Raw genomic sequence first — 24,811 nt, 5'->3', positions numbered from 1 at the left:
CGGCAGCAAAACACAATGAAAAAGTTCCTCATAAACAAACACGCCCAACGACACACACGCGCCTAATGAAGCCTGTTTGAGAAGAAAAGTTTGGGCTGATGTTGTTGTTGTTGCTATTTTTGTTGTCAAAGAGACAAAGCAATGAACCCAGCGCAGAGTTTTATTTTTTGAAAATCTGAAAATCTTGGAGGAAATGGTTAGTTTTTGCCACACGCGGCGTTTTTTTTTTTTTTTTTTTAAACCACAATGACCGGTTTAGTGGCTAGTCTGGCAGATGTCACCAGTTTAATCACAGTTTCATTGGAGTCGCCACAAAGAATGTTTCCGCATAATTACGTAGATGGTTCGAGCAAATACATTAGGCTGCACGCCGTGGTCAGAACAGGGTGGCAAACGCTAAGTAACACATGGCTGTAATAAACAGACAAGAAGCCGTAGAGGAACTAAAAACCGACAACATATTCAAAACAAACCGAGCCGGGTGCATTTGAAATGTACCAGATTGAAAAATAGGAAAAAAAAAACGTGTATTTTTGTAGTTTTCCTTTCACGTCAGCTTGTACTGGCCACATTTCATTCTGCTCAACGACAATGCAGTGATTATAAAACATGCGGCAATGACCATGTGACAGCAACTGTGCCGTACTCATGACAGATAGAGCGGCCCTTTTTTCCACAGTTGGCTGGAAGTGATGACAAGCAGCGAGGGGATAGGAGGGTGAAACACACGCTGGCAGGAGGAGGAATCAGCTCGAAGCGTGGATCTGTCAGATCAGTCACAGTTTATTGTGACTACGCTTGCTTAAGGCAACTGAGTGAAGTCGTGTATTGTGTGTCAGTTGTTTAGTGCACAATAGAATGTGGGAAACGTAGTTCCTCATGTATAGATACCGGTTTTATTCATCAGCCTGAGGTTGCTGTTGTTCTTACCTTGATCCATTCACTTCAATTCATTTTTTTTTTTGGAGAAGATGTTTCCATCTACATTAAAGTGCCTTTTCAAAGCATTTTTTTTTCTACACAGTTAAACCCATTTAAAAAAAAAAAAAAAAAAAATGTTTTTACATTGTTTTACATTTACAAGAGTCTGTTTCTTCACCGCTTTTTCTCCGGTTCCATCCACCAGTAGACCATCCCAGAAACGCTCGCCTAAATGGACCGTGATTTAAACAAAAGTCACCGGACCAGAAGACATAAAAATGAAATAAGCGCAGTGATTATCAGCTGCGTGGAAATACGACGACTTTCACGTCTCATAATTCACATACAGGGGGGAGTTCGGAGTGAGCCATCTCGGTCAATCAGTGATGGTTGTCAGGACAGTTTACCGCGCCATCTATCTCTATCTCTACACTGTTTCAGCAACACTCTCAACAATCTCAACCTCATAAATCACCATACAGATACTGTCATATTTTATTTGACAGCATGAGAATTTGGCAAATGTGATGTCTCCACTTCAGTGTTTATCTGCTGGGGCAAATATGTGAACAAGAACTGAAATGGTTCCATTTATTATTTTGCTTCTATTTTTTTTTTTTTTAATTTTATTTTATGAAATGCTAATTACATTATTGGGACAGAGAATTTGCTAACCACACCCAGCTTTAGCTACTTCAAACGATTGCAGTTAATTCAATAGCATTCCTCTCTCCTCGGATAAATGTGAGTTAAGAAATTCTTTTGGTAAAAATCCAATTACAAAATCCTTCCAAGAGAAATAATGAAAATTCAAATGGGTTATGTAAATTGTGACTGTTAAGTGGCAGGGGACAAGTGTGGAAAGTGCGAGATTGCGCACATGCACACGCCCACTCACACATTAGCCATTTTGCTTCCCCAGCACTTTCCATATGCTAATCTGAATCTATCATTTCCTCCCTGTCACCTCTTTGATAGCGCTGCTAATGTTGCTTAATGAAATTTGTTGACAAAGGAACGGGGCTCTGTCCCGGTCTCGAGATATTGAATTAGCTGTCTGCAGTGGGAGGAGATGAGACTGAAAACCTGCGAGATAGATGACCTCCCCCAGTCAGACGCACGCAGTACACGGAGAACTTCAGAGAGTGCTCCCCCACCTCCGGGTTAAAATGGCTTCAATGCCGCTCACTGACTTAATGTGGCATGAAAATAGAAGAGTGAAAAGGGGAGAGGACGCAGACACTAGATAAACAATAAAAACAGGGCAGACAATGAAGAAATTTAGAGACAGGAAAGTGAGTAAGGTGGACTGAAGGAAACGGAAAGAGATGCGTGGAGGAGAGAGATAGACGACCTAATGAGTGGCAGTGTCAGAATGAAATATTAGCAGCCGAATGTGAGAAGTGGCAACCACAAAAGGGGATCAAGAGAGGCATAAACTTTGAGATAAAGCACCAGAGAGACATTGGGGGGAAATGGTTTGGAAAAACAGCCATGATATGAAATAAAAAAAAGGATTGTTCAGGAAAAGGGCAGAAGGAGAGGAGAAGAGTGATGGCTAACGAGGAACGGCTTCAGCTCCGGTCTGTGAACGCTCTTGACGTGGGAGAAATTTCGTATTAATAGAATCTGGAGTGCAAATGGTCACGGTTGTGAGTCTACACAATCAGAGATGATAAAATCACATCTAGATCTGCCTTTCCCCTTTCATAAAGAGTAACGTGCTAGTGAGCCCCCCAGTGGTTTCAGGCGGGGCCGGAGGGACTCGTTTGGACTCAGCAGTGATGAGGACCGCCGTCGCTGGTTATCGCTTCCAAACCTGCCGGTCCCATTCATTCTCCCTTTTCTCTCGCCCTTCCGTGGGAATAGTGTAACACCACCGCAATTCGTTCCCGCTTCTTTGCTTTCCCTTAGACACTTACGCCGGCCTTTCCTTTGTTTCCTCAGAATGGATGAGGCCATTTTAAGATGCGCTGTACGCGATGGCCGGTGTTCATATAGAGTGAAGGCTTTGTTGTTACTGCGAGGCTGACATTCCTCTGTCATTGTAACACAATAAAAATGACAGAAGCAGACAGGAATGGAGCAAAGGAGTAATAACATACAAATGAGCGGATTTGAGAAAGAGAAATAAAAGAGAGCCTGGAGGAGAACAGATGGGCTAGGGATGTGGCAATACTACAAACCTGCTAACTGGTAGTAGCTGCTGTAACTGTATTGGAGGATAAATCCTGATCAAACTAATTCTGGTCTACATTAGGTTAAATGAAATGCCGTTAGCCTTTGCGAACACCGAACTGCTACGACGTATTGATTTAGATTTCACATTGCACATGAGACACAATAAAGCTCAAGCATCTCTCTCACCTACCCAGTCCCATGAAGAACTGAATTAACATAATAATACCAATTAAATTTAATGGTACTGAACTATATAATAAAATATATTAATTGATAACATAACATCCACCCTAGAATTATAATGTTCTACAAATGTGCGTATGGTTTTTGAGTGAAAATGAAAGTGGTAATCAGCTGGTTGTTACAATGCTAATAGTAATGATATCTTGAACTGAGTTACTACTGACAATCCAAACAAGTGTAAAGCTCCAAGTCCTCATTATAGACCCCTTCAACGTTCGGAAACCATAAATATACACACGTAGATGCCGCCTCCGCTGCCTCTGTGCACTGGAACGATGCATCAGCGCGGCCGCCATCTTGGGAAGGGGGAAGACGTGTCCACTAACTGTATTGGTCAACGGAGGCAGAGGTCTATCAACATAACTCAACTTAACCGATTTTCAATCTGTTTGGTTTATTATAAATGTCAGACATATATGTATGATACAATAGAGATTGGTTAAATTAAAGATGTAGACAATGTGCAACAGCATTGAAAAGCTTCTAGATATTTGTCAAAACAGATTGACATATAACAATAATAATAATATATTTAATGATAATACAATAGAATTTGGACACTATGATGTTTTAGGTTTAAACTCTCACACGCCAGTTTAATTTACTACCCTCTATGTCCGAAAAAAAAAAAAATGCTTTAAAAACTTAATTGATTTTTTCCCTGCTTTTTTCTGCATAAATCTATTAGACCTCTTACAAGCTACCATGAATTACATCATTTTGAGGATTTTAACCCTTAAAATGCCAGTGTTATTACTTAAAGACAGCTTCATTTCTACTCTGCAGTCCTCCTCCCCACAGATAATGCTCTGATTTATTTAGTATATTTAATTCACCAAATATATTTAGAATTACTTAAGCAAAAACACCTGCGTCAAACCTCTCACTGACACTTAAGTGAAAAATGCAAATAGACCAGTTTATGATAAAAAACAACAAACAAACAAAAACAACAACAACAAAAACTACTACATATTCATGTATTTCATGTCTTCACAAAAAATAACAGTAATAATAATAATAATGATTAAATGGGCAGCACAGTGACTCGGTAGTTAGTGCTGATGCCTCCCAGCGAGAAGGTCCGGGTTGGAGTCCAGCTCGGGCCTTTCTGGGTGAGGTTTGCATGTTCTCCTTGTGTCTGTGTGGGTTTTCTCCAGGTACTCTGGTTTCCTCCCACCCTCCAAAGACATGCTCCTCAGGTTAATTGGTGACTCTAAACTGACCCTAGGTGTGAGCATGAGTGTGAATGGTTGTTTATCTATATGTTGGCCCTGCCATAGACCGGCAACCTGTCCAGGGTGAACCCCGCCACTCGCCCGATGCCAGCTGGGATAGGCTCCAGCAACCCTCTGCGACCCTAGTGAAGTATTAAGCGTATGGAAGATGAGATGAGATAATGATTAAAAATGAAGAAAGACATAAATAACTCTAACCCTACACCTCTAACTGTGCGAGTATATTATTAGCCCCTCCAAGCCAGATAGGATTACTCCAGTATGAAGTAATGCTCAAATTCATTACTTCATACCACTGCATGGTGTACCATATAGAAAAGACAACAACTGATCGTGGCATAACATTAATCGAAGCTGAAAAAGTCTTAAAAAGAATAAATCAAGCCATTAATTAACATTTCGAAAAATCCAAACAAAAATAAAAATGGAAAAACTATAACTATGCGCAGATGATGATGGAACCCTCTGGTTTCTTGTTGGAAACATCGTTGTTACCCAGCTATGAAAAACATAAAAACACAAAAGCTGGACAATGGCAAATAGAGCACACCCAGAGTTTGTGATAAAAACAACACGACAACTACATATTCATGTGAAATATTTACATACCTACATGGAAAGCCCGTGTGAGACCCAGAAGTAGTAGATGTTGCACACTCCACTCTAATAACCAAATGGGGGCTGTGCTTTATAATGAGAAATGTAAAGTGAAAGTGAGTCTCAAGTTTACACCCACAAATTTGACCCAAGTCATGTGATGGAAAAGTACCATGCCCTTCCCTTTATGGTACTTGACAGTTTGCCGACTATTGCCAAATATTTGCATGTGGTTTCCATAACCACCCTGGTCGCTTCCGCCATAGGTGTGTTTACCAAGCTACTGAAAGTGGATGAAAGTGAGTGAGCTAGTGCCATCGGATACAGGAGTTAGTAACTTTATTTATCTACTGTATGTGCTCATGTTACAAGCACAATGACACACAATAAAGCATCAATCTCAGCTTCACAGTCCCATGAAGAGTTGAAGTAACTTAGTAATAGCCATTAAATCTGATGTCACTGAAGTCTATAATAAACTATTTCAATTGATAGCATAACAATGCTCTTCCACCCTAGAATAATAATATTGTACACACGCACATGTATGCTGTTTGTGCGAAAATAAAAGTTGTAATCTGTTGGCTTGGAAAAGTGCAATTAAGGTTCAATATAACCTTAATTTTAAATTGTCTTTAACTTAAAATTGGTCAACACCATACCTTGTGTGAATGTCTGTTCTTTGCTTTTTTGCAAGTGTTCATCTGAACTTCTCGCTTAATTGCAAGTTTGGAATGAGCTGCCTTATGTTGTATCTAAAGATTGTTTTGCTTTCAAAACAACATGCATTCAAAGGTATCTTCACTGACTTTGTCATTGGTGAATCAAACGCACTTTCAGAAGCAGACATGTGCAGCCCACAGCCTGCTTACAGCAGCTTATTCACTCGTTCAGTGTTTACTGTAAGCATGGGCACTTTGTTGTGTGTGTGTATCCTGGACAATGGCTTCTTTAAAGTAAAAGTTACAACAAACCTAACAACCATGATGAAAGTAATGTCCGCGTGTGTGTTTTCTCTGCCCCTCAGGATCACTTCTGCCATTTTCTGTTTATCGTAGCAAAACACATACAGAGAAACTGGTTGAAGTATCATTAAATCATCAGCCCAGATAATAATCATCTGTGTAGGACAATTTCATGCATAAATCGAGTTTTTGCACATAGTGTCTATGACTGACGTACAGACTAAGGCTGGAGGATGGATTTCAAGGCAGGTGTACAGTTCTGAACCCAGGATGAACAGTGTCAGTTGTTCAAGTTGTCTGACAAAACTACCATCTGTAATCCTTCCAGATAGTTTTGAGGGATAGTTCACATTCTACATTTTACTCTATTGTTGGCCTGTAGTTTTCACAATAACAGGACACATTTTATACAGTCAAGTTCCAAATGCTTTGATTGTTGTTAAACACCCTCAAATGCTTCTTTTAACCACTGGATTCTGTATGTTTCATGTCTCTTTTTAGATGTAGACCACACAATGAATAATAGAATGTGCTTTAATAGTCAATCTTTTATTTGTACATACAGTTTTCAAACTTGTACTTTGTAATGCTATAATAGTAGAATGTCATGCTATGCTCTTATCACAAGCTAATGCACAACAGTCATACCAGGTTGGCCACTTTTTAATATTATCACTGCAAATGTACATTGCTTCACCATATTGGAAACCAGTCTTTTTTATTATTACTGTGAAAGGTTATACCTTATTCATATTAAAGAAAGTAAAGAGTATTTATTAAAGCTTAACGATAAATGTCTGCTGTGAGAAAAGTAATTAATAATGGAATTAAAAAGCAATGCCTTATTTAACATGTGTGTAATGCTAATAGTAATGATATCTTGAACACAGTTACTACTGACCATCCAACAAGCGTAAAGCTCAAAATCTTCATTATACAGTTACTAAAAAGTTACTAAAAGTAATAACAATACAATAATTTTCAACACAGCCTTGCAGCAGAAATGAACCAATGAGCAAGAGAAGCGGCAGCGATGATTAGAAAACTTAAGTCCTCTTACTAACAAACACTTATTACCAACAAACATCATATTTAATTGTGAGCCATGATGCCACATGTGACAAAACTCGTGCCTCGAGCATCACACTGGCCTGAGTCCACTACAAGTACCCTCTGGATTACTTTAACTCCATGTCTTCCCATCCATGCTCCCTTTTACACTTAAATGAAGGGATTGACGAGGTGGTGATTTTGAGCTCATTCAAGACTTTCTCCAAATTGTCTGCTGCATTCCTGACTGATCGAACGAATTTCATGATCTCAGATTTGATCTCACTCTGGTCCTGTGCTCCTGCTTTGTCAACGCCAGGTTCATTTATAGCAGTGGCAGACTCTTGCATCACTGAGCTTGACAACAGTGTACTTTGGTCAGAGGTGGACAAGATTTCTGATTCAGGCCCTGACTCTGCTTGCGCCTGTGCTGCCTGTGCTTTTCTAATGTGGTGGATCTCTTTAGCATCCATGGCAATGAAGAAAACATCCACTGCTATAAATAAACCAGAAAGCGCACCTGTTGCTACCTCTGCCACACGTACTGCCCTGGATGCTTGTGCAGCTATCTTGCCGATGTTTGCCACTTGAACTAGTCTGAACAGTTCAGCGACACCACCTATGCCCTTTCCTGCCCTGAAGCCAAGACTCATCAGGTTTTCTGTTTTGAATGTGCTATCATCGTCAGGTGTTTTAACTGAGTCACATCTGCTTCTGATTGTTTCTAAGCTCTTTCCAATCTCCTGGAGCCAGAGGACAACTGCATTAATCTTCTGTTCAAACTCTTTAATCATGTTTCGAATAGCTTTGCGGTCAGAAGACTCGTTCACCATATTGGTGATATTTGAGGCAGCAGCAGTGACCCCACCAGCTGCACCCACTCCCACACCAACTCCAGTGACAATAAGAGAGGCTCCCAAAGTGAATGGGGCCAGTATAAGACCCACTATGGACGTGATCCCTCCCACTGCTCCAATCACTCCTCCTGTCAGACTGCCAACAGTGGCGCCCTTATGTACACGCTCCAAACCATCAGCCAGATCCCTCAGATTTTTCAGCTTGATCTGGAGGTCCTCCACTGTTGTTTTGCACTGTCAAGAAACAAAGATGTTATCAATTCAAAGCTATAGAGAGATGTATGAGTAGAAAAGCAAGTTTTCACCATGATGAAGTGGAAATGTCCTTTCAACTAAAACATGTATTTATATTTTCATATCTGTTGTCTATAGTCAAAAGCTGAATAACAAGTGTGTCATCATATAACACAAACACCTCTGTGATTTATTAATCAAGAAATCAAAAATGTAGGTTTTTCTGTGTGTTTGTATTCACATTATTCCACTCAACAATCATACAACTTTTCTGAAGAAGTTCATTCCAGATTTGTTGAATGGTTAATGTGTTGCATATAAGCCATTAGATGTAGTCTCCGCGGTGTGTTCAAATGCAACCTCGTTGTCAGTAGTTCTTTAATGTGAGTTTAATGTGTCCAATCCTTAAAGCATTATTTGTCTGTTTTACTTTGCAGTAGCATTATCATTTTAAGTGTTTTTTCCTCTTAATCACCATTTGAATCAGGTTTAGGAAGAAATTCAGAGAGTCAACTTGGATGTGACTGGAAAAACTGACTTTGGACATAGCATGTTCTGGGAACGTGAATTCAGTATTGTATTTAAGGAAATTTCATACCTTTGTTAAGAGACAGTTTAAAATAATCGGATGTGCCAAGATCTCTTGGACTGTTGGTCTTGATTGAGGATCTTTGTCTAATATTTCCACCAGGAGTTCACGAAGCTCTGCTGAGAACGTCTCCGGGAGACATGGACAAGGACCTCCAATTATCTTAGGTGTGAGCTTGACTGTTCTCTCTGCCCTGAACTAAAGAAGAATTATTGTTACGATAAAATAATAAAAATAAAAAATAAAAAAACGCATAATTTCAAACCAGGTTGGAATGAATATGTGAGTGAACTCTACAAAGAGCCCAGAGAAGCTTTTAAAAGGTGGGTATTATCAGGAAAGCCTAGGGATGGCCCTGAATGTGAACACGAGAAATATGCAAGATTAAGATTATTAATAACTGCAAGATTCTCATGCTATTGAGTGTTGAGGGGGCCACAGTATGTAAAAAATATTGCTGAATTATGCAGAAAACTTTATAATGATATATTTAACTGTGTTAAGAGTGAAAATGTAGTTTAGTTAGTGTTGTGCCTAATAAGGATGGTGTGCTTATCAGACTGATGTTTGCTGCTATAGATAATTTGTCTATGAATAAAGCGTGTGGTCTGGATGATATAACAGAAGAACATCTTAAGCATGCTAGTCATAGAGTATCACTGTTACTTGTGATGTGTTTTTCTGGGTTTTTAATGCATGGCATATTACCTGACTCTATGCTGGCTGTCCTGTTAGTGCCAGTAGTTTAAGACAAAACAGGTAATATATCTAGCATAGAAAATTACAGACCAAGTGCCTTAGCTAGCATATTGTCCAAAGTATTAGAAAAGATTTGACAAGATGCACACAGCTCATTCATGTAAATTGTGCAAAGAATAGGTCCTAACACTGACCCTTGGGGTACACCTTCTGTGACCTCAAGAAAGCTGGAGCTAAACCCACCCATCTAACTACATTGCATTCTACATGCCTAGTAATCTGCAAAGTGTTGGGAGATTCCAATCTTATGGAGAGTTTTTAACAGGGGACAGGTGGTCCACAGTTTTTTTGGAATCCATTGCCTCAAACACATGATTAAAAACTTTTAGGGCAGCAGTAACAGTACTGTGCTGCTTCCTAAAACCTGATTGAAGGGGTTTTAAAATGCAGGATGCATAATTATGAAATAGGCCTGTGGTTATTCACAAATGGTTTGACTCCTTTTAGCAATGGGAGTATGAACACAGAGTTCATTCTTCCAAGTTTGTTCATGCTCAGGCTTATATTAAAAATACAAGTTAGATGCTCAGCAATGAACTTAGCAGCCAGTTTTAGAAAAAATGGATCCACCAGCAGATTTTTGGGGGGTCCAAGTTTTGTAATGCACTACAAACTACAAACAAGGGAGCAGAATTGATGGCATGTCAATTCAATACCAGACGCAACGGCTAGCATGAATATACTTGTCATTACTGTGAAAATGTGTTCATTTGTTTTTTGGAAAATGTGACTGCTCACACATAACACATAGGTTCAAACACAAAATGCAAATCAGAGGAAGGTAAAATTGTTTGAAGTTTCTTTCTATAAAGAAAGAAAGAAAGAAAGAAAGGAAAGGTTCTTGTGAGTCTAGACTATGACTATTCGTGCTTCAGTTTAGAAACATTTAAGTTGTCAGTTAATCCTTCGGTCACTCTGACCCCATATCAGAAACTTCCTGCCACGCATACCATACATTTTTTTCTATGGATATTGATAATTACCAGCACTCCCATTAATAGTAGGAGGTTTGGATATGGTCAGTTTATCATTTGTTTATTTGATATTTCATTGAAAATCCAAAAACTAAAATAAAGGAAATGTCGTAGCTTAGTTGTGTTTAAGATGTAACTTACCGCTGGTTGTTGAGTACAAAGCTCAAAGAGTATGCATCCCAATGACCAAACGTCACTATGAATAAAGCAAACGTGATTGTTATGTAGTTAGCAGTTCTGGTAGTATACAGAATACAGTCCTCATAATGTTAAGATAATGCAACTTAATATGTTTAGTGAAAATATGTCTATTACTAAGGCATAGGTCTTCAAGAGGGGGTCCACAACCCGAGACCTGTCAACCTAAGCCTCCTATACAGAGTAGGCCCCACCCGCTCGCTGCTGAACCAATCATAAGGCTGCATTACATGCCAATGTGAAATCCCAGGCACATGTTGCAATTATTAACACAAGCTAGCAGTCTGGTATGTTTATGTCAGGTATGTTAATCTTTATGGCAGTTGTATGGCCCTACTGTTGCATGTATTTGAAGTAAGAATAAAAAAGTAGTTGAACCTGTGTATTATTTGAATATGTTAATATTGAATGCAAAATGATAACGTATATTTATAAACAGCACTAGGCTGAGTTTAGTATAGAACACATATAGCAGGTAGGGGGTCTCTACTTAATCTCTCCATCAGTTTGGGGTCCTTGGCCTGAAAAACGTTGCAGACCCCTGAACTAAGGTAAATCCACATAAAAAACAAACTACATATTTAAGATAGCTAAGATAACATTTTACAATATCTCAACTGAACTTTAAAATGTTATCTTAAATACATTTCACATTTTGGTAAAAAGAATGAATACATTTTTACCTTTTAGCAGTATAGGTCCCATCCGTGAAGACTTCTGGTGCAAGATGATTTATTCTTTCCTTCAGGGTTGCAGAAAGGGTAGATCTTTTTTTTTAGTGGTGTGAGGACAAAAAATAAATAAAATAGATAAATAAATAAAATACAATACATTAAAAAATACTGTATATATATATATATATATAGTATAGAATTTAAATCAGAAAATATGTGCAGAATTTATCGTCCACTCTTAACTCTGACTCCTTATGTTTTATTCATATCTCAGTGATGTTCATCTTAGGGGACTGTAAGGGTCATTCTGAACTGTGCTTTTTAAACCATCACGTTTTCAAGAGTTGAAAAAGTAAATATGTTGAGATTTCCCCAGGAGTTCCCAAACCATTAAAATACAGCATATAATTGCACGTATATCTTTAAAACATAAGCAAAACTGCACATTACTTTTCTTGTATTTTTCCAAATCCTCCCAAGCGCACTATTCCAAATTCAGTGAGGAGTACAGTCTAGAAAAAGAGAAAAGATGACACCATAAATGAACAGACTTTTTTTTTTTAAATAAAATAACCTTTAAAGTAAAATTTAAAAGCAAATGTTTGTATTTATATATGTTAGACAGTTGAAAGGCCCATTCACTGTATCAAAAATAAATATCAAACCCCTAACTGATTTAACTTTTAATGAGTTTAAATTGTTAGTGAGCGGATTGTGTGGAAATGTGTAACTTGTGTATTACCTCTGTCTTCAGATCTTTGTGAATCAAACCTTTATCATGAATGGCTTTTAAAGCCAAACAAATCTCAACGAAGTAGCTCAGCACCTAGAAAACAGAAGATGGTTCCATGAGAATTACTAGAGTACACTGAGAATAATAATGGCCAGTATTCAGTGGTTCACAGATGTAAACTTTTAGATGTCTTTTGCAGTGTAGAACTGTACCTTAGACTCTAATGCATCTATTTCTCTGATCTTTTTATCCAGACGTCCTCCCTGACAGTAGTCCATCACTACATAGTAAATGTCTTCATGTGCATCTTTGAGACAAAAGGAAAAGTACATTAGTCATGTTTTTTTTTTTTTTTTTTTTTTTTTTTTTTTTTAAATTACATTTCAACCTTTCAAAACATTAGTTTTGCAGTTTTGGATTGTGGCATGGTATAAATATCATGAATATTAAACATTAATTTGTACAATTAGTCTTATAGACAAACAGTATTAAGTAAAACTACATTAACTTTACTAAGATCACCAAAATTTCATTTTCTAATAGTGATACTTTGTTTTATGATAAGACACATAAGCACAGAACCACCTCTATATTGTTGGCACATGCTTTACTGAGTGTATATGTGTGTTAGACATTACCGATAGTAACCGATTTAGAGGTTCATAAAAAACTCCAGTTTTTCAGAACTTACCTTTAAAAGAGTTCTTGCTGCTCACAATGTGGGGATGGCATATTGTCTTGAGAGTTTCTATTTCTGAGATAAATGTTACAACTTCATGAGGTGGTATCTGTGAAAAACACCACACACAAAAGTAAGTGTATTACATGGCTCTAAACCATCTTTGTTGCAGCTGTTGATTTTTATATTAATCATTTCTGCGGTTCTTAGAATTTGTACTTTTTGGCCTGAAAATAAGTGCAACAGGAGTTGTTTTCATGAAGACATGTTACCACCACTCCATCACTTTGCCCAAATGTCTTCAGAACTGAGCAAGAGTCATGTGCAAAACATAATGAGTGTGGGCTAGGTAAATCTTCAAGACTGCACATGTAGATGGATACATGGGGATACATGTTTCATATTCTATTAATATTTAATATAATATGATCAAGGTTAGGTTAGGAACTCTTTACTTACCGTCGTCAGAATTACTTTCTTTATGAAAAATGTATCGTCTCCCTTTGTAGCAACAACATAATTTTCAGTTTCTGTTGTTGTTACATAGCCCTTCTTTGCCAGAGTGCTCTGTTCGTTTCCCATCTTTGTTGTTTTTTCCTAAGGGCACATACATGGTCAAAACAACACAGGAACATTATAACTTGGCATACCTTATGATCATTAAATTTTTTTTGTTTTAATAAACAAGGTCACTATCACGATAGATGTGTGCATGTGTGTCATGTTTGTTGACAATCGATTGCTTGCGCTTCAAACTCAGCAGACAAATAGCAGGGAAGTGCAGTGTCGAGGCTCTAAACAAAAAGGGAAATGGATGTGAGCTTCTAACTAGAAGTGTATGAGTTTATCAGCACCACTAAACAAAATGAGGTTATGCATCAAGACATGTCCTCTTTTTTTATGTTGTGTTGTCACACTCACACCTGGGGTCAGTTTAGAGTCACCAGTCAGCCTCAGGAGCATGTGTTTGGAGGTGGGAGGAAACCAGAGTTCCTGAAGAAAACCCACACGGACACAAGTAGAACATGCAAACTCCACCCAGAAAGGCCTGAGCTGGAGGCATCAATGCTAACCACCAAGTATTTAACCCTCAGATGTCAGTTTAATTTACTACCCTCATTAAGAACAAAAATGTCCACATCTGAAAAACTGCTTAAAACTTCCCTTACAAACTACCACATATTCCATGATTTTTTTTAACCCTTTAAATGCCAGTTTTATTACTTAAAGACACTGTTGTCATTCATGAAAAAAAAAACATTAAAAAAAAGGTTATTTTCCATTACTTTGGGAAGCTGGGGCATTTTTTTTAATTTATTTATTTTTTTCAAATCAGTCTTGGGTATGTCCAAGATTATCTAAAATACTGACTTGACTTTTGCAGGCTAAGTGCTAGAAGTATTTAATATTTCATTGTTCTGCCTACCTATGTTTTTTAAATTTCAAACTTTGTGTAGAATGGCTGCATGCACTAACACAGTCAAAATGAAGTCTGGAAAAATTTGCCCAAATCAACAAAAATATTCCTAATGATGTCTGAGTGTAGACACTTTATAGTCTGCAAGCCAACCTAAAGTTCCTTGTAAAGAACAGTGAACAGAAATTAAGACATGGTAACTCTCACATCTGTGTTTCACAACATCCTTTCTGAACCTGTGTCTTTTGTCATCTGTTTTTGGCTGCTTACGTGATTCTCTGATGCTAACTGATGCTAATGGTTTCCTGTTTTGATTTCCTGTTCTGCTTGTGGTTTTCATCAGTAAATTTGTCAGCTCTTCCAAAGACATTCTTTGGTATGGTACTCTGATATCTCATCTTAGTTGTACATATATATAATATACAATATAAACAAGCCCACATTTTCAGCATACCTTGTGCTGATTATGAGAAAATTATTTTAGCGAATATTTGTGACATTTTCCAAATTTGACATGTTACAATAGACATCTCATTTAAAGTCACAGGACCCTTCACTTCTACTCTGCAGTCCTCCTACGTTCAGATAATGATCTAATTTACTAACTGTACTTTACCAAATACATTTAGAATCACTTTAGCAAAAGCACCTGCATCAAACCTCTCACTCACACTTAAATGATAAGTTTTTTGAAATGTTGGGGAAAAACTGGACAATGGCAAATAAAGCACGACCAGAGTTTGTGAAAAAAAAAAAAAAAAAAATCAACAACAACATATTGATGGGAAATATTTACATACCTACATGCAAAGCCCATGTGAGACACAGAAGTAGCAGATGCAGCACATTCTACTCTAACAACCAAGTGGGGGCTGTGTTTTATAGTGAGAAATGTAAAGTGAAATGAAAGTTACACCCACAAATTTGACCCAAGTCATGCGACAAAAAAGTAGCACCCACTTCCCTTTATGCTACTTGAATGTTAGCTCAGTCACTCCATGGTCCCAGTTCTTAACAGTTGTGTGCAAACTATTTGTATTTGGTTTCCATAAGTAATCTCCCTGGTCGCTTCCACCATAGGTGTGTGTGCCAAACCTGATCATTACACAAAAAAAACTAAGAAAAAGAAAGTAGAAACATAAATAACCCTAACGCTGCACCTCTAACTTTTTTATTAACAGTTAGAGGTATTATTAACCCTCCAACCCAGATAAGATTACTCCAAATCTCTTCAACTGCACCAACTTCCAGGACTTGTCGTCAGCTCAAATGAGAATTATATTACAATATACTGAAAAAGCACAGGACTGTAACATTTTGTTGGGGGTTGACAGTTTTCATCCTAACATCAACACCTTTTATAGACAGTTTCAGCATTCAGGATAATTTATAACGATAAGACAGACTTTGTGAGCAGAGCTTTCCTCCAGCAAAGCTGCTCAAATTCATTACTTCATACTACTGCATAGTGTAGCTACCATATGAAAAAGACAACGACCGTCTGTGGCATAACATTAACTGAAGCTGAAAAAGTCTTAAAAAGAAAAAATCAAACCATGAATTAACATTTCTAAAATCAAAATGAAAATAAAAATGTAAACATTATAACTATGAGCAGTTGATGATGGAACCCTCTCTTTTCGTCTCGGAAACATATTTGTTACCCAGCTATGAAAAACACGGAGACACAAAAGCTAAATCCTACCTGTTATTTGTAATCATCTCTCAAGTTTTACTCATGGAGATATTTAAGACTTAAAAATGTAACACTTCCTTATTCTCAATAAATAAATAAAGGAACTGTCTTATCATGAATGTTTGGTTGAACTTTCGACACTAGATGTCTTGATAAGAAGAAACACAGACGTTCTGCATTTATCTGAATTCAAGGATTAAGGCCCGTCTTTTAAATCTTCTCAGCCTGTCCCTTTTCCACATTAGCCTGATAGTTTTCATATGTCACATTTTTTTAAGTTTGTCATTGTCATTAACTCTTAATAGCTCTAGAGGTAAAGTTTAAAAGTTGCTGTATATGCAAGGTTTCACCATTTTACACTTTCTCTTTCTTTTCACTTTCCCATAACTTCTTCCACAGGTATTCTAGTAAAATATGAATTTAAATGCAAAACTGAAAGGTGGACACAGTCCAGAAAAATGAGTCTCATCTCATCTCATCTCATCTCATCTCATCTCATCTCATCTCATCTCATCTCATCTCATCTCATACTAGCGTTTATCCTCACTGGGGTCGCCGGGGTTGCTGGAGCCTATCCAGTTCATCGCAGGGCTAACACAGAGACAAACAACCATTCACATTCACACCTAGAGTCAACTTAGAATCACCAGTCAACCAAACAAGCATGTATTTGGAGGGTGGGGGGACACTGGAGAACCCAGAGTGAACCCACACAGACAGAATGAGAACACAGAGATGCTTCACGGACAAAGCTGCAAGAACTTTTTATGCATAATGTCACTGTCTCATCACTATACTATAGACTATAGCATTGCTAGGGGACAGAACATAGAGCAGGTGTATTACGACAACTGGCAGAACAGTTCCATTTTGTGTAGCTCTAGATTAAAGAGGAAGGAAGAACTTGAGAAAGCTTTGTCGGGAGACGTCTTATAATAAGTTCTGCTGAAATATGCTCTGAGTAAACTAAAAAAGAATTATTCTTAGAAAATAATTAATACAGGATTTCTAAAATCAGCACATTGTTATTCATTTATTTTTCCAGTACAAATCCTGCTATTTATGTTTTAGGTACCAAGGATGTGCATTGTCCAGCATTAAGATGTTTGAAATCGTTCAAAGAGACTGCATCCTCAATCAGCCACTTCCAAGCAGGCATTGTGCCAGTGTCTAGAGTGCACTACCCCTAAACTTGCACCTTAAAGAAAGAAAATTCCATATTTCAGCAACATTTGATTCATACTCAACGAGACCAGGGTCCACTGTGTACAAAGCCCACTCATGCTCATTAAGGACATAAAATGTGTTTGGATGATTTGGTTTGAGGTAAGGTAAACTGATCGTGTTTCAGATTATTTAGGTTGTTGTTGAATGTCTTGCCTGGACACTTTTAGATTTATAATTGACAATAGAAGATGATGTCATCTTTTACCACCGCTTATCCTCTACTAGGGTTGCAGGGGTTGCTGGAGCCTATCCCAGCTGGGATCGGGCGAGAGGCGGGGTACACCCTGGACAGGTCGCCAGCCTATCGCAGGACTAACACAGGGACAAACAACCATTCACACTCGCATCTAGGGTCAATTAAAGATCATCAATCAGCATAAGGAGCATGTCTTTGGAGGTGGGAGGAAACCTGAGTACCCGGAGTAAACCCACACAGACACAGGGAGAACATGCAAACTCCACCCAGAAAGGCCCGAACTAGACTCAAACCCAGACCTTCTCGCTGGGTGCCAGCCACCGAGCCGCTGTTCTGCCCAAGGGAAGATTATATTGCAAATCAGTATCACAATCTTTGAGTTCCAAGTCTGCCCACGGAGATCCTGATAAAACCTAAATTTCCTCAATTATAACTGAAGAAGCCACTAAGTTGAGTTGTGAAACGACCTCAAGGAAACTCAAAGGAGTTGAGTTGCCTTGGATATTCCACGTCCCTTACTCCCCCTGTTTCTCATTCACCTGCAGCACAACTATCCTGGTGTGACTGGTGTAACATTTGAATAAATGTTGGCATTGTTTTATGTCAGGCATGAGTTTAGGCACCCATGGAGCGGCACTGGGGTCCTGGGGGTGTGTCCGCAGCAGTTGTTGTTTTTCCGACAGTGTTGTGTGCTGATCGTGAGCAGGAATAAAGAAAACTTGGCTCCTCAAAGTACAGTCGATTTATTTACAACACAACATACGACAACTGGCAGAACGGTTCCATTACACGTTTAGTCCCTCTGTGCGTAGTGTCCCTTTAGCACGTCTTGTCTATGTTAAGCTCTAGCATCATTGTGAACTCTTTTAATTGTAGCTCAAGTATGTAAGCACTTACCAGTGGATTTGTAGTGTTGCAGTTACATGCAAAAGAAACTAAAACTGTGTAACCTTGAATCAGGTTTTGGAAGAAATTCAGTGTACCAGTTTGTTTTGAGGAACATTTAACAAAATTGTGTAGTCCTAGATTAAAAGAGGAAGGAAGAACTTGAGAAAGCTTTGTTGGGAGACGCCTTATAATAAGTTCTGCTGAAATATGCTCTGAGTAAACTAAAAAAATAATTATTCTTAGAAAATAATTAATACAGGATTTCTAAAATCAGCACATTGTTATTCATTTGTTTTTCCAGTACAAATCCTGCTATTTCAAGGCAATTAAAAAACAAACAAACAAAAACAAAAGAAACTTTGTTCCAAATAGCAGTATATATATATGTATATCTACATATATATACACCTAGATGCAAAACCCATATGTGAAACACAGGCAGCGAATGTGGAAGACTCTTCTTTAATGCTGCAGTCATTTATATCGACAAATAGAAAGTGAAGCTAAACAGAGCTTGCAGACACATTCATCTAATTTGCATACGGGTGTGTGTACACACAGTATTTCCTTCTGATCACCACTAACCGTTACTCTTCCTTTCTACAAACTCTTTTGTGCAATTTTGATGCAATAAGTTAGTGTTTCTCTGATGTTTTGCAGTGTACGTGCACATAATTCTTCATAGCACTACACCACAAAGGGGACAGAACTGTTTATGGAATTGCTTCGGATTCCTTTGGACAGTGCCTGTGTGTGTGTGTGTATAGTGAAGCTGTATTTCAGTGAATTTAACAGGGAAAATGCCAGTGGATCAAATAGGCTGCATCAAACTAAAATGTCTTAAACTAAAATTCTACTTTTAAAACGGAGAGATTTAGAGGCCTGTCTCTAATACAAGCCTGATACGAAACAGCATGCAATTACCTTTCACCTTAAAATAACAGCTTCAGTTTCGGTGTTTGGTTTGTTTTCGACAGTGTGCACAGCTTCTGGTTAGATGCTCAGTTGGAGCTGAAACAAGTTGACAACAATTTAGTTGTATCTGTGAGCTTACTCACACTCACACACAGTGTATTTATCTTTGTGAAGGTGCTCCACTGTGTATCCCCAGGCTCCTTAACAATAACCTAAGTGTAACCTTTACTCTAAAGCCAAGTTTTATCCCTAAAAATTTCCCCACATCATCAGCATGCAATAAAAAAGTAGTCACCGCGATCAATGAATAAAAAACATCCACAAAGAGACGCACACACTCAGAACAGGGTCAGACTAGGCTAATGGCGAAAATCCTTTTATTACTTTTTCGATGTTTAGAAAGGGCATGGACTCTAACTGAGTTACATCAACATGTTTAACTCCATGGTGTTATATGGCATCACTGTCCGTTATCCAACAGGATGTTTACTTTTCAGTCTGTGTTAAAGGGAGCTTGTTTTCAAAGATGAAATGATAGTCTTTATGGCTCATATCCACTCCCCACTGGTTAAACTTTTCTGCATCTGAGGAGAACTGCAAAACATGCTTGTAGCTATTATCACAGATGTTTTGATCAGCTGATTAAAAGTGGACAATGCAATGCTTACAGCATGCGGGACATGAGTATAGGGGTTATTTCTTCTGATAACGTCAAATAAATAAATAAATAAATAAGGTCATATTATAAGTTAGAAGTTCATATTTTAAATGGAAACAAGCAAAGACATACAGGGATTTTAGGAAACGTTGCAGGGGTTGACTTGGACTTGGATTTGATTTGAGATCAAGTACTGTTCCTGCCCTGGCCACACCCCCACTTACTGTCGCCTGCATTTATCTCCCATCACAGCCACTAGGTGGGGGTTGACTCAATCTAAAAAAACAAAACAAAAGGCAGGTTCACACATTGTAAGGATACATAATCATTTCGCTCACTTTGGCTCCCCAACTTTTGGTTATTAAACCCTCTCGAAAGCTAAGCTTCTTCACAGCTGTGGTTGTCATGTAGTTTAGAGGATATGCAAACAGCCTTTGAGTCAGCTGTCCATTTGGAAAAAGAGAGGGCTACATATTCAAGAGGGAACTAATAAATCTTTTATCAAATTTATAATATCTGTGTAACTTGGATACCTTTTGATAGAGTATGTGGGTATGAAATATGAGAGTATATATATATACTGTATAGTATTTTTATAAAGAAAATGTAACTAATTATGATATATAAAATACTATGCCTAATTATATACTGTGTAATGATATAATAGCAGAAGCATTAATACATGACAGTCAAATCATTTTGACAACTTTTTTATTTATTTTTTAATTTTTTACAGCAAATGTACATAGGTTCATGATCTCAAAGACCAGTCTCTTTGATCATTAAGCCTTAACAATAAATGTCTACAAGAAGACCAATTACAAGAAAAATAAAACAGCAATACACTGTTTAAACTTCAACATATCCATAATGACAATATCTTGAACAAAGTTACTGCTGACAAATCATTATTATACAGTTACTAACAGTATCATGATTTCTTAGAAATTCAACCCAGCCTCAATTAACTGACTAGAGTTGGTGATTGGAAAGCTCAAGTCTTAAGTCTGTTCTATGAATTAAGGCACTGCAATGTGTGATAGCACATGATGGTCCACCAGAGTGTCTGATTTTATTAAATTTACTCTGGTTTATCTGTATTCCAAGTCCTGCCACTCTAGCTCCCATTCATATCCAAGTGAAGGGATCAACAAGGTGATGGTTTTGAGCTCATTCAAGATTTTTTCCAAATTGTCTGCTGCGTTCCTGACTGATCGAACGAATTTCATGATCTCAGATCTGACTGGAGACTGATCCTGTGACTCATTCACATTTTCCGCCACGTCAGGCTCGCTCGTCAGTGAGTCAGGCACCAGCGTACTTTGGTCAGAGGTGGGCACAAAGTCACTCATTTCACTTTCAAAGAGTAACTCTGGACTTGGTGCATCTGGTTGCACCTCTGCTGCCTGTGCTGCCTGTGCTTTTCTAATGTGGTGGATCTCTTTAGCATCCATGGCAATGAAGAAAACATCCACTGCTATAAATAAACCAGAAAACACACCTGTTGCTACCTCTGCCACACGTAGTACCCTGGATGCTTGTGCAGCTACATTGCCAATTCTCGCCACTTGAACTAGTCTGACGAGTTCAGCGATGCCACCTATGCCCTTTCCTGCCCTGAAGCCAAGCCTCTTCAGGTTTTCTGTTTTGAATGTGCTATCATCGTCGACTATGTTAACTGAGTCACAACTGCTTCTGATTGTTTCTAAGCTGTTTCCAATCTCCTGGAGCCAGAGGACAACTGCATTAATCTTCTCTTCAAACTCTTTAATCATGTTTCGAATAGCTTTGCGGTCCGACTGCTGGTTCACCATATTGGTGATATTTGAGGCAGCAGCAGTGACCCCACCAAGTGCACCCACACCCACACCAACTCCAGTGACAATAAGAGAGGCTCCCAAAGTGAATGGGGTTAGTATGAGGCCCACTATGGACGTGATCCCTCCCACTGCTCCAAGCACTCCTCCTGCCAGACTGCCAACCGTGGCGCCCTTATGTACACGCTCCAAACCATCAGCCAGAGCCCTCAGATTTGTCAGCTTGTCCTGGAGTTCGTTAACTGTTGCTTTGCACTGTCAAGAAACAAAGATGTCATCAGTTGAAAGCCATGTCTCTGGAGACAATGAGTTAAGAAGCAAAGTGATGTACAACTGATAGGCCGGCACAAAAAATAAATCATTTTTGAGAAATAAGTTACAGGGCAAATGCTGGTGAAATGGATCAAATCAAAAATAATAAATAAATCAATAGTAAGAACTAAGTTATGCGCACGCGAAACTATCTTGTGGCTGAAATCAGGGAAACTGTCAGGTGGGTGTCACTGTTATAGTTTAATGTGAGAGTGTATTGTTGTAATTCTGATTATTGTCTTATACTGTATATGTGTTCTGGTCATATGAGCATGGTTAAACATGAACATGATAAAAAAACATGTGACAAACTAATCCAGTGCAAATCAGCATCTCTGTGATGGCAGGGCTTTTGTTTGATTCACGTCTTCTTCTGTATTGTGTCGCTTAAGAATCATGATGTTCTGTAAATCAAAGTCTGAATTGATGTTAGGGAGCACAGTGGAGACGTCTGTGACCCATTCACTCGTCTAGACGAATGAAATCATTAAAGCATCGTCAAATGCGGAGCTGAATTAAATACTGACAGTTTCGTTGGTAATTTCTGACCCCGGGACAAATAGTATCAAAAATATATTTTGTGTTAATCCATTCTAATTTACAAAGTAACTAAAGCTGTCAAAAGTGTAAATTGCCCTCGGACATGCAGTGGAGTGAGGTGGATAGAAGCAGAGATCATGGCGTGCGAATGCCCCACATGAAACTAGGCGTAGGGGGGTAACATGAATCACAGGACGTCCCAGGTGAAACTCGGGAGAAAAGTATTTGCACAGCTACTGATGTCATAGATTAGTGAGATTAGCATGACTCTTCACCTCACCCAGTCCTGTACACTTTGAACACAGTCTGTTTGCTTAGGACACTATAACCTCCTTTAACTATACATAAAACAATAAAATTTAGTAGACTGTTTTATATCATGATTATAAATTTCAGGCAATTGCACAGATGTACAATGTTATATATCTTGCAAAGTAACGTGTATTTGTCTTTTAAACATCCTTTCAATCAGGTTCTGGGGCATTTGGAGCAGTTGTTTTGATGCATTTGATTTTTCTGCTGATGAAACTATGTTTTGGCCGAGTGAGTTCAATAAAGTATTTGTGAAAGTGTCATACCTTTGCTGAGAGACAGCTTATGATCATGGGACGTGCCAGGATCTCGTTGACCGTTGGCCTTGACTCAGGTTCTTTGTCTAGTATGTCATTCAACAGTTCACGAAGCTCTGCTGAGAAATGGTCCGGGAGAGATGGGTAAGGACCCCCAATTATCTTGGGCATGAGCGTGACTGTAGTCTCTGCCGTGAACTAAAAAAAATATAGTTAAAAGGATTTAATTGCAATAACAATGAGAGTAACATTTTTAATATATGAATAACAATTAAAAGTTCAACGTAATGCCTGATTCTGTGAGTAAGAGCTGTCACTATTGTTTATCCCTTTACACAAGTGCTGACAATTTTCCTCCAATTCTGTACCCAGCGTGAATCTCACTTAGTTCTGTATCTACGTTACAATATAAATGTGCAAACTATACTCAAGACAAATCATAAGAGCACAGGGGCAAGCTACTTTGCGGAAGGTCTGTTGGTTGAAACAGACCAATGCAACTAAATCCTTAACTGCTCGTGTGTAAAGGAATTCCTATATGTCTTTGCTTGTTTCCATTTAAAATATGAACTTCTAACTTCTAATGTGATATTTTTCTTCATTTGTCACCAATGCCCCAGAAATAATACTTCAGCCTTCTTCATCGGTTCCTCCTGCATGTTGAATTCATCTGCTGTCTTACCATCCCTGATTGTTTTTCTTTTTCACATTAATATGACGCTGAGCAATCATTTTTTGCTAAATACTTGAGTCAGCCGTGCTAACCCTGTACACACACCACAGCAATTATTTTGAGGTTACGTTTGTGACCAACAGTTGACCAGAAACTCCTTCCCTAACAAAGTCTACTACTTTGGGAAAAATCATGGCTGCATATCTGTGAAAGGAATTCCTTTATACATGAACAGTTAAGAATTGAGTTGCATTGGTCTTTATAAGTTTACTCACAAGAAACTTACCGCTGGTTTTAGAGTACAGAGCTCGAAGAGTATGCATCCCAATGACCAGATGTCACTAAAAATAAAGGACATAGCATAGTAGTTGCAGGCACATATAATAATGTTTAAAGCAAGAATCAACTTGATAATTGATACTAAATGTACACGGTTTTGTTATCATGTCTTTTATACACATGTATGTGTTGTCATTGTTGTATCACAATAATGATTAAATGTGTTATACCTAACCATTCCGAACACTTGTATGCAGGCTGAAGTAACATGTACATTTAATTTTAACATAAAACTTTTTTACCTCTTTGTGTCATAGGTCCCCTCTGTGAAAACTTCTGGTGCCAGATAATTTATCTTTTCCCTTGTGCCTGAATTGATGCTTTTGATCAGTGTGGGGGCAAGAAAAATTCATGATTATTAATAACACTTTTTCCAAGCAATAACAAAGAATTTAGAATAAAACCAAATTCACTGATTATATGATATAATAACCAAGTAATAACAAAAGACATATCTGTGACCTTTCTTGTGTGTTACTCTCTACTGGGACATTTTCATTGACTTATTTCAAATAAAAATGTTTTTTTTTTTTTATGTTGTTTTTTACTCTCAAATTCAATAGATTTAAATGGGAAATGAGTGGGCATAAAGGTGCTGAAGATTTCACTTTTTAAGCTTTGGATTTAATAGGACTGCCAGCTCAGAAAAGTTGCTAAAAAGTCGTAAAGTCA

At 38.1% G+C, this 24,811-nt stretch overlaps 1 protein-coding gene across 1 annotated transcript in view; it reads right to left on the bottom strand.

Moving 5' to 3' along the window:
- Window positions 1-6,661: 6,661 nt before the first annotated feature.
- LOC125008564 overlaps window positions 6,662-24,811 on the bottom strand; it is a 35,552-nt gene continuing 17,402 nt past the window's right edge. Inside the window, exons 19-31 of the mRNA XM_047585849.1 lie at window positions 24,382-24,459; window positions 24,087-24,141; window positions 23,137-23,325; window positions 20,984-21,961; window positions 13,352-13,489; window positions 12,905-13,001; window positions 12,426-12,520; window positions 12,223-12,306; window positions 11,931-11,992; window positions 11,490-11,573; window positions 10,750-10,804; window positions 8,885-9,073; window positions 6,662-8,286 (exon numbers count right to left, since the gene is read on the bottom strand). Coding sequence (XP_047441805.1) covers window positions 7,324-8,286; window positions 8,885-9,073; window positions 10,750-10,804; window positions 11,490-11,573; window positions 11,931-11,992; window positions 12,223-12,306; window positions 12,426-12,520; window positions 12,905-13,001; window positions 13,352-13,489; window positions 20,984-21,961; window positions 23,137-23,325; window positions 24,087-24,141; window positions 24,382-24,459 — 3,067 coding nt within the window. The 3' untranslated portion in view covers window positions 6,662-7,323. The remainder of the gene's footprint in view (window positions 8,287-8,884; window positions 9,074-10,749; window positions 10,805-11,489; window positions 11,574-11,930; window positions 11,993-12,222; window positions 12,307-12,425; window positions 12,521-12,904; window positions 13,002-13,351; window positions 13,490-20,983; window positions 21,962-23,136; window positions 23,326-24,086; window positions 24,142-24,381; window positions 24,460-24,811) is intronic.

The sequence above is a fragment of the Mugil cephalus genome, chromosome 5, assembly GCF_022458985.1.
Source record: "Mugil cephalus isolate CIBA_MC_2020 chromosome 5, CIBA_Mcephalus_1.1, whole genome shotgun sequence".
Taxonomy (NCBI): Eukaryota; Metazoa; Chordata; class Actinopteri; order Mugiliformes; family Mugilidae; genus Mugil; species Mugil cephalus.
This window is presented reverse-complemented; position numbering and strand designations above follow the sequence as displayed.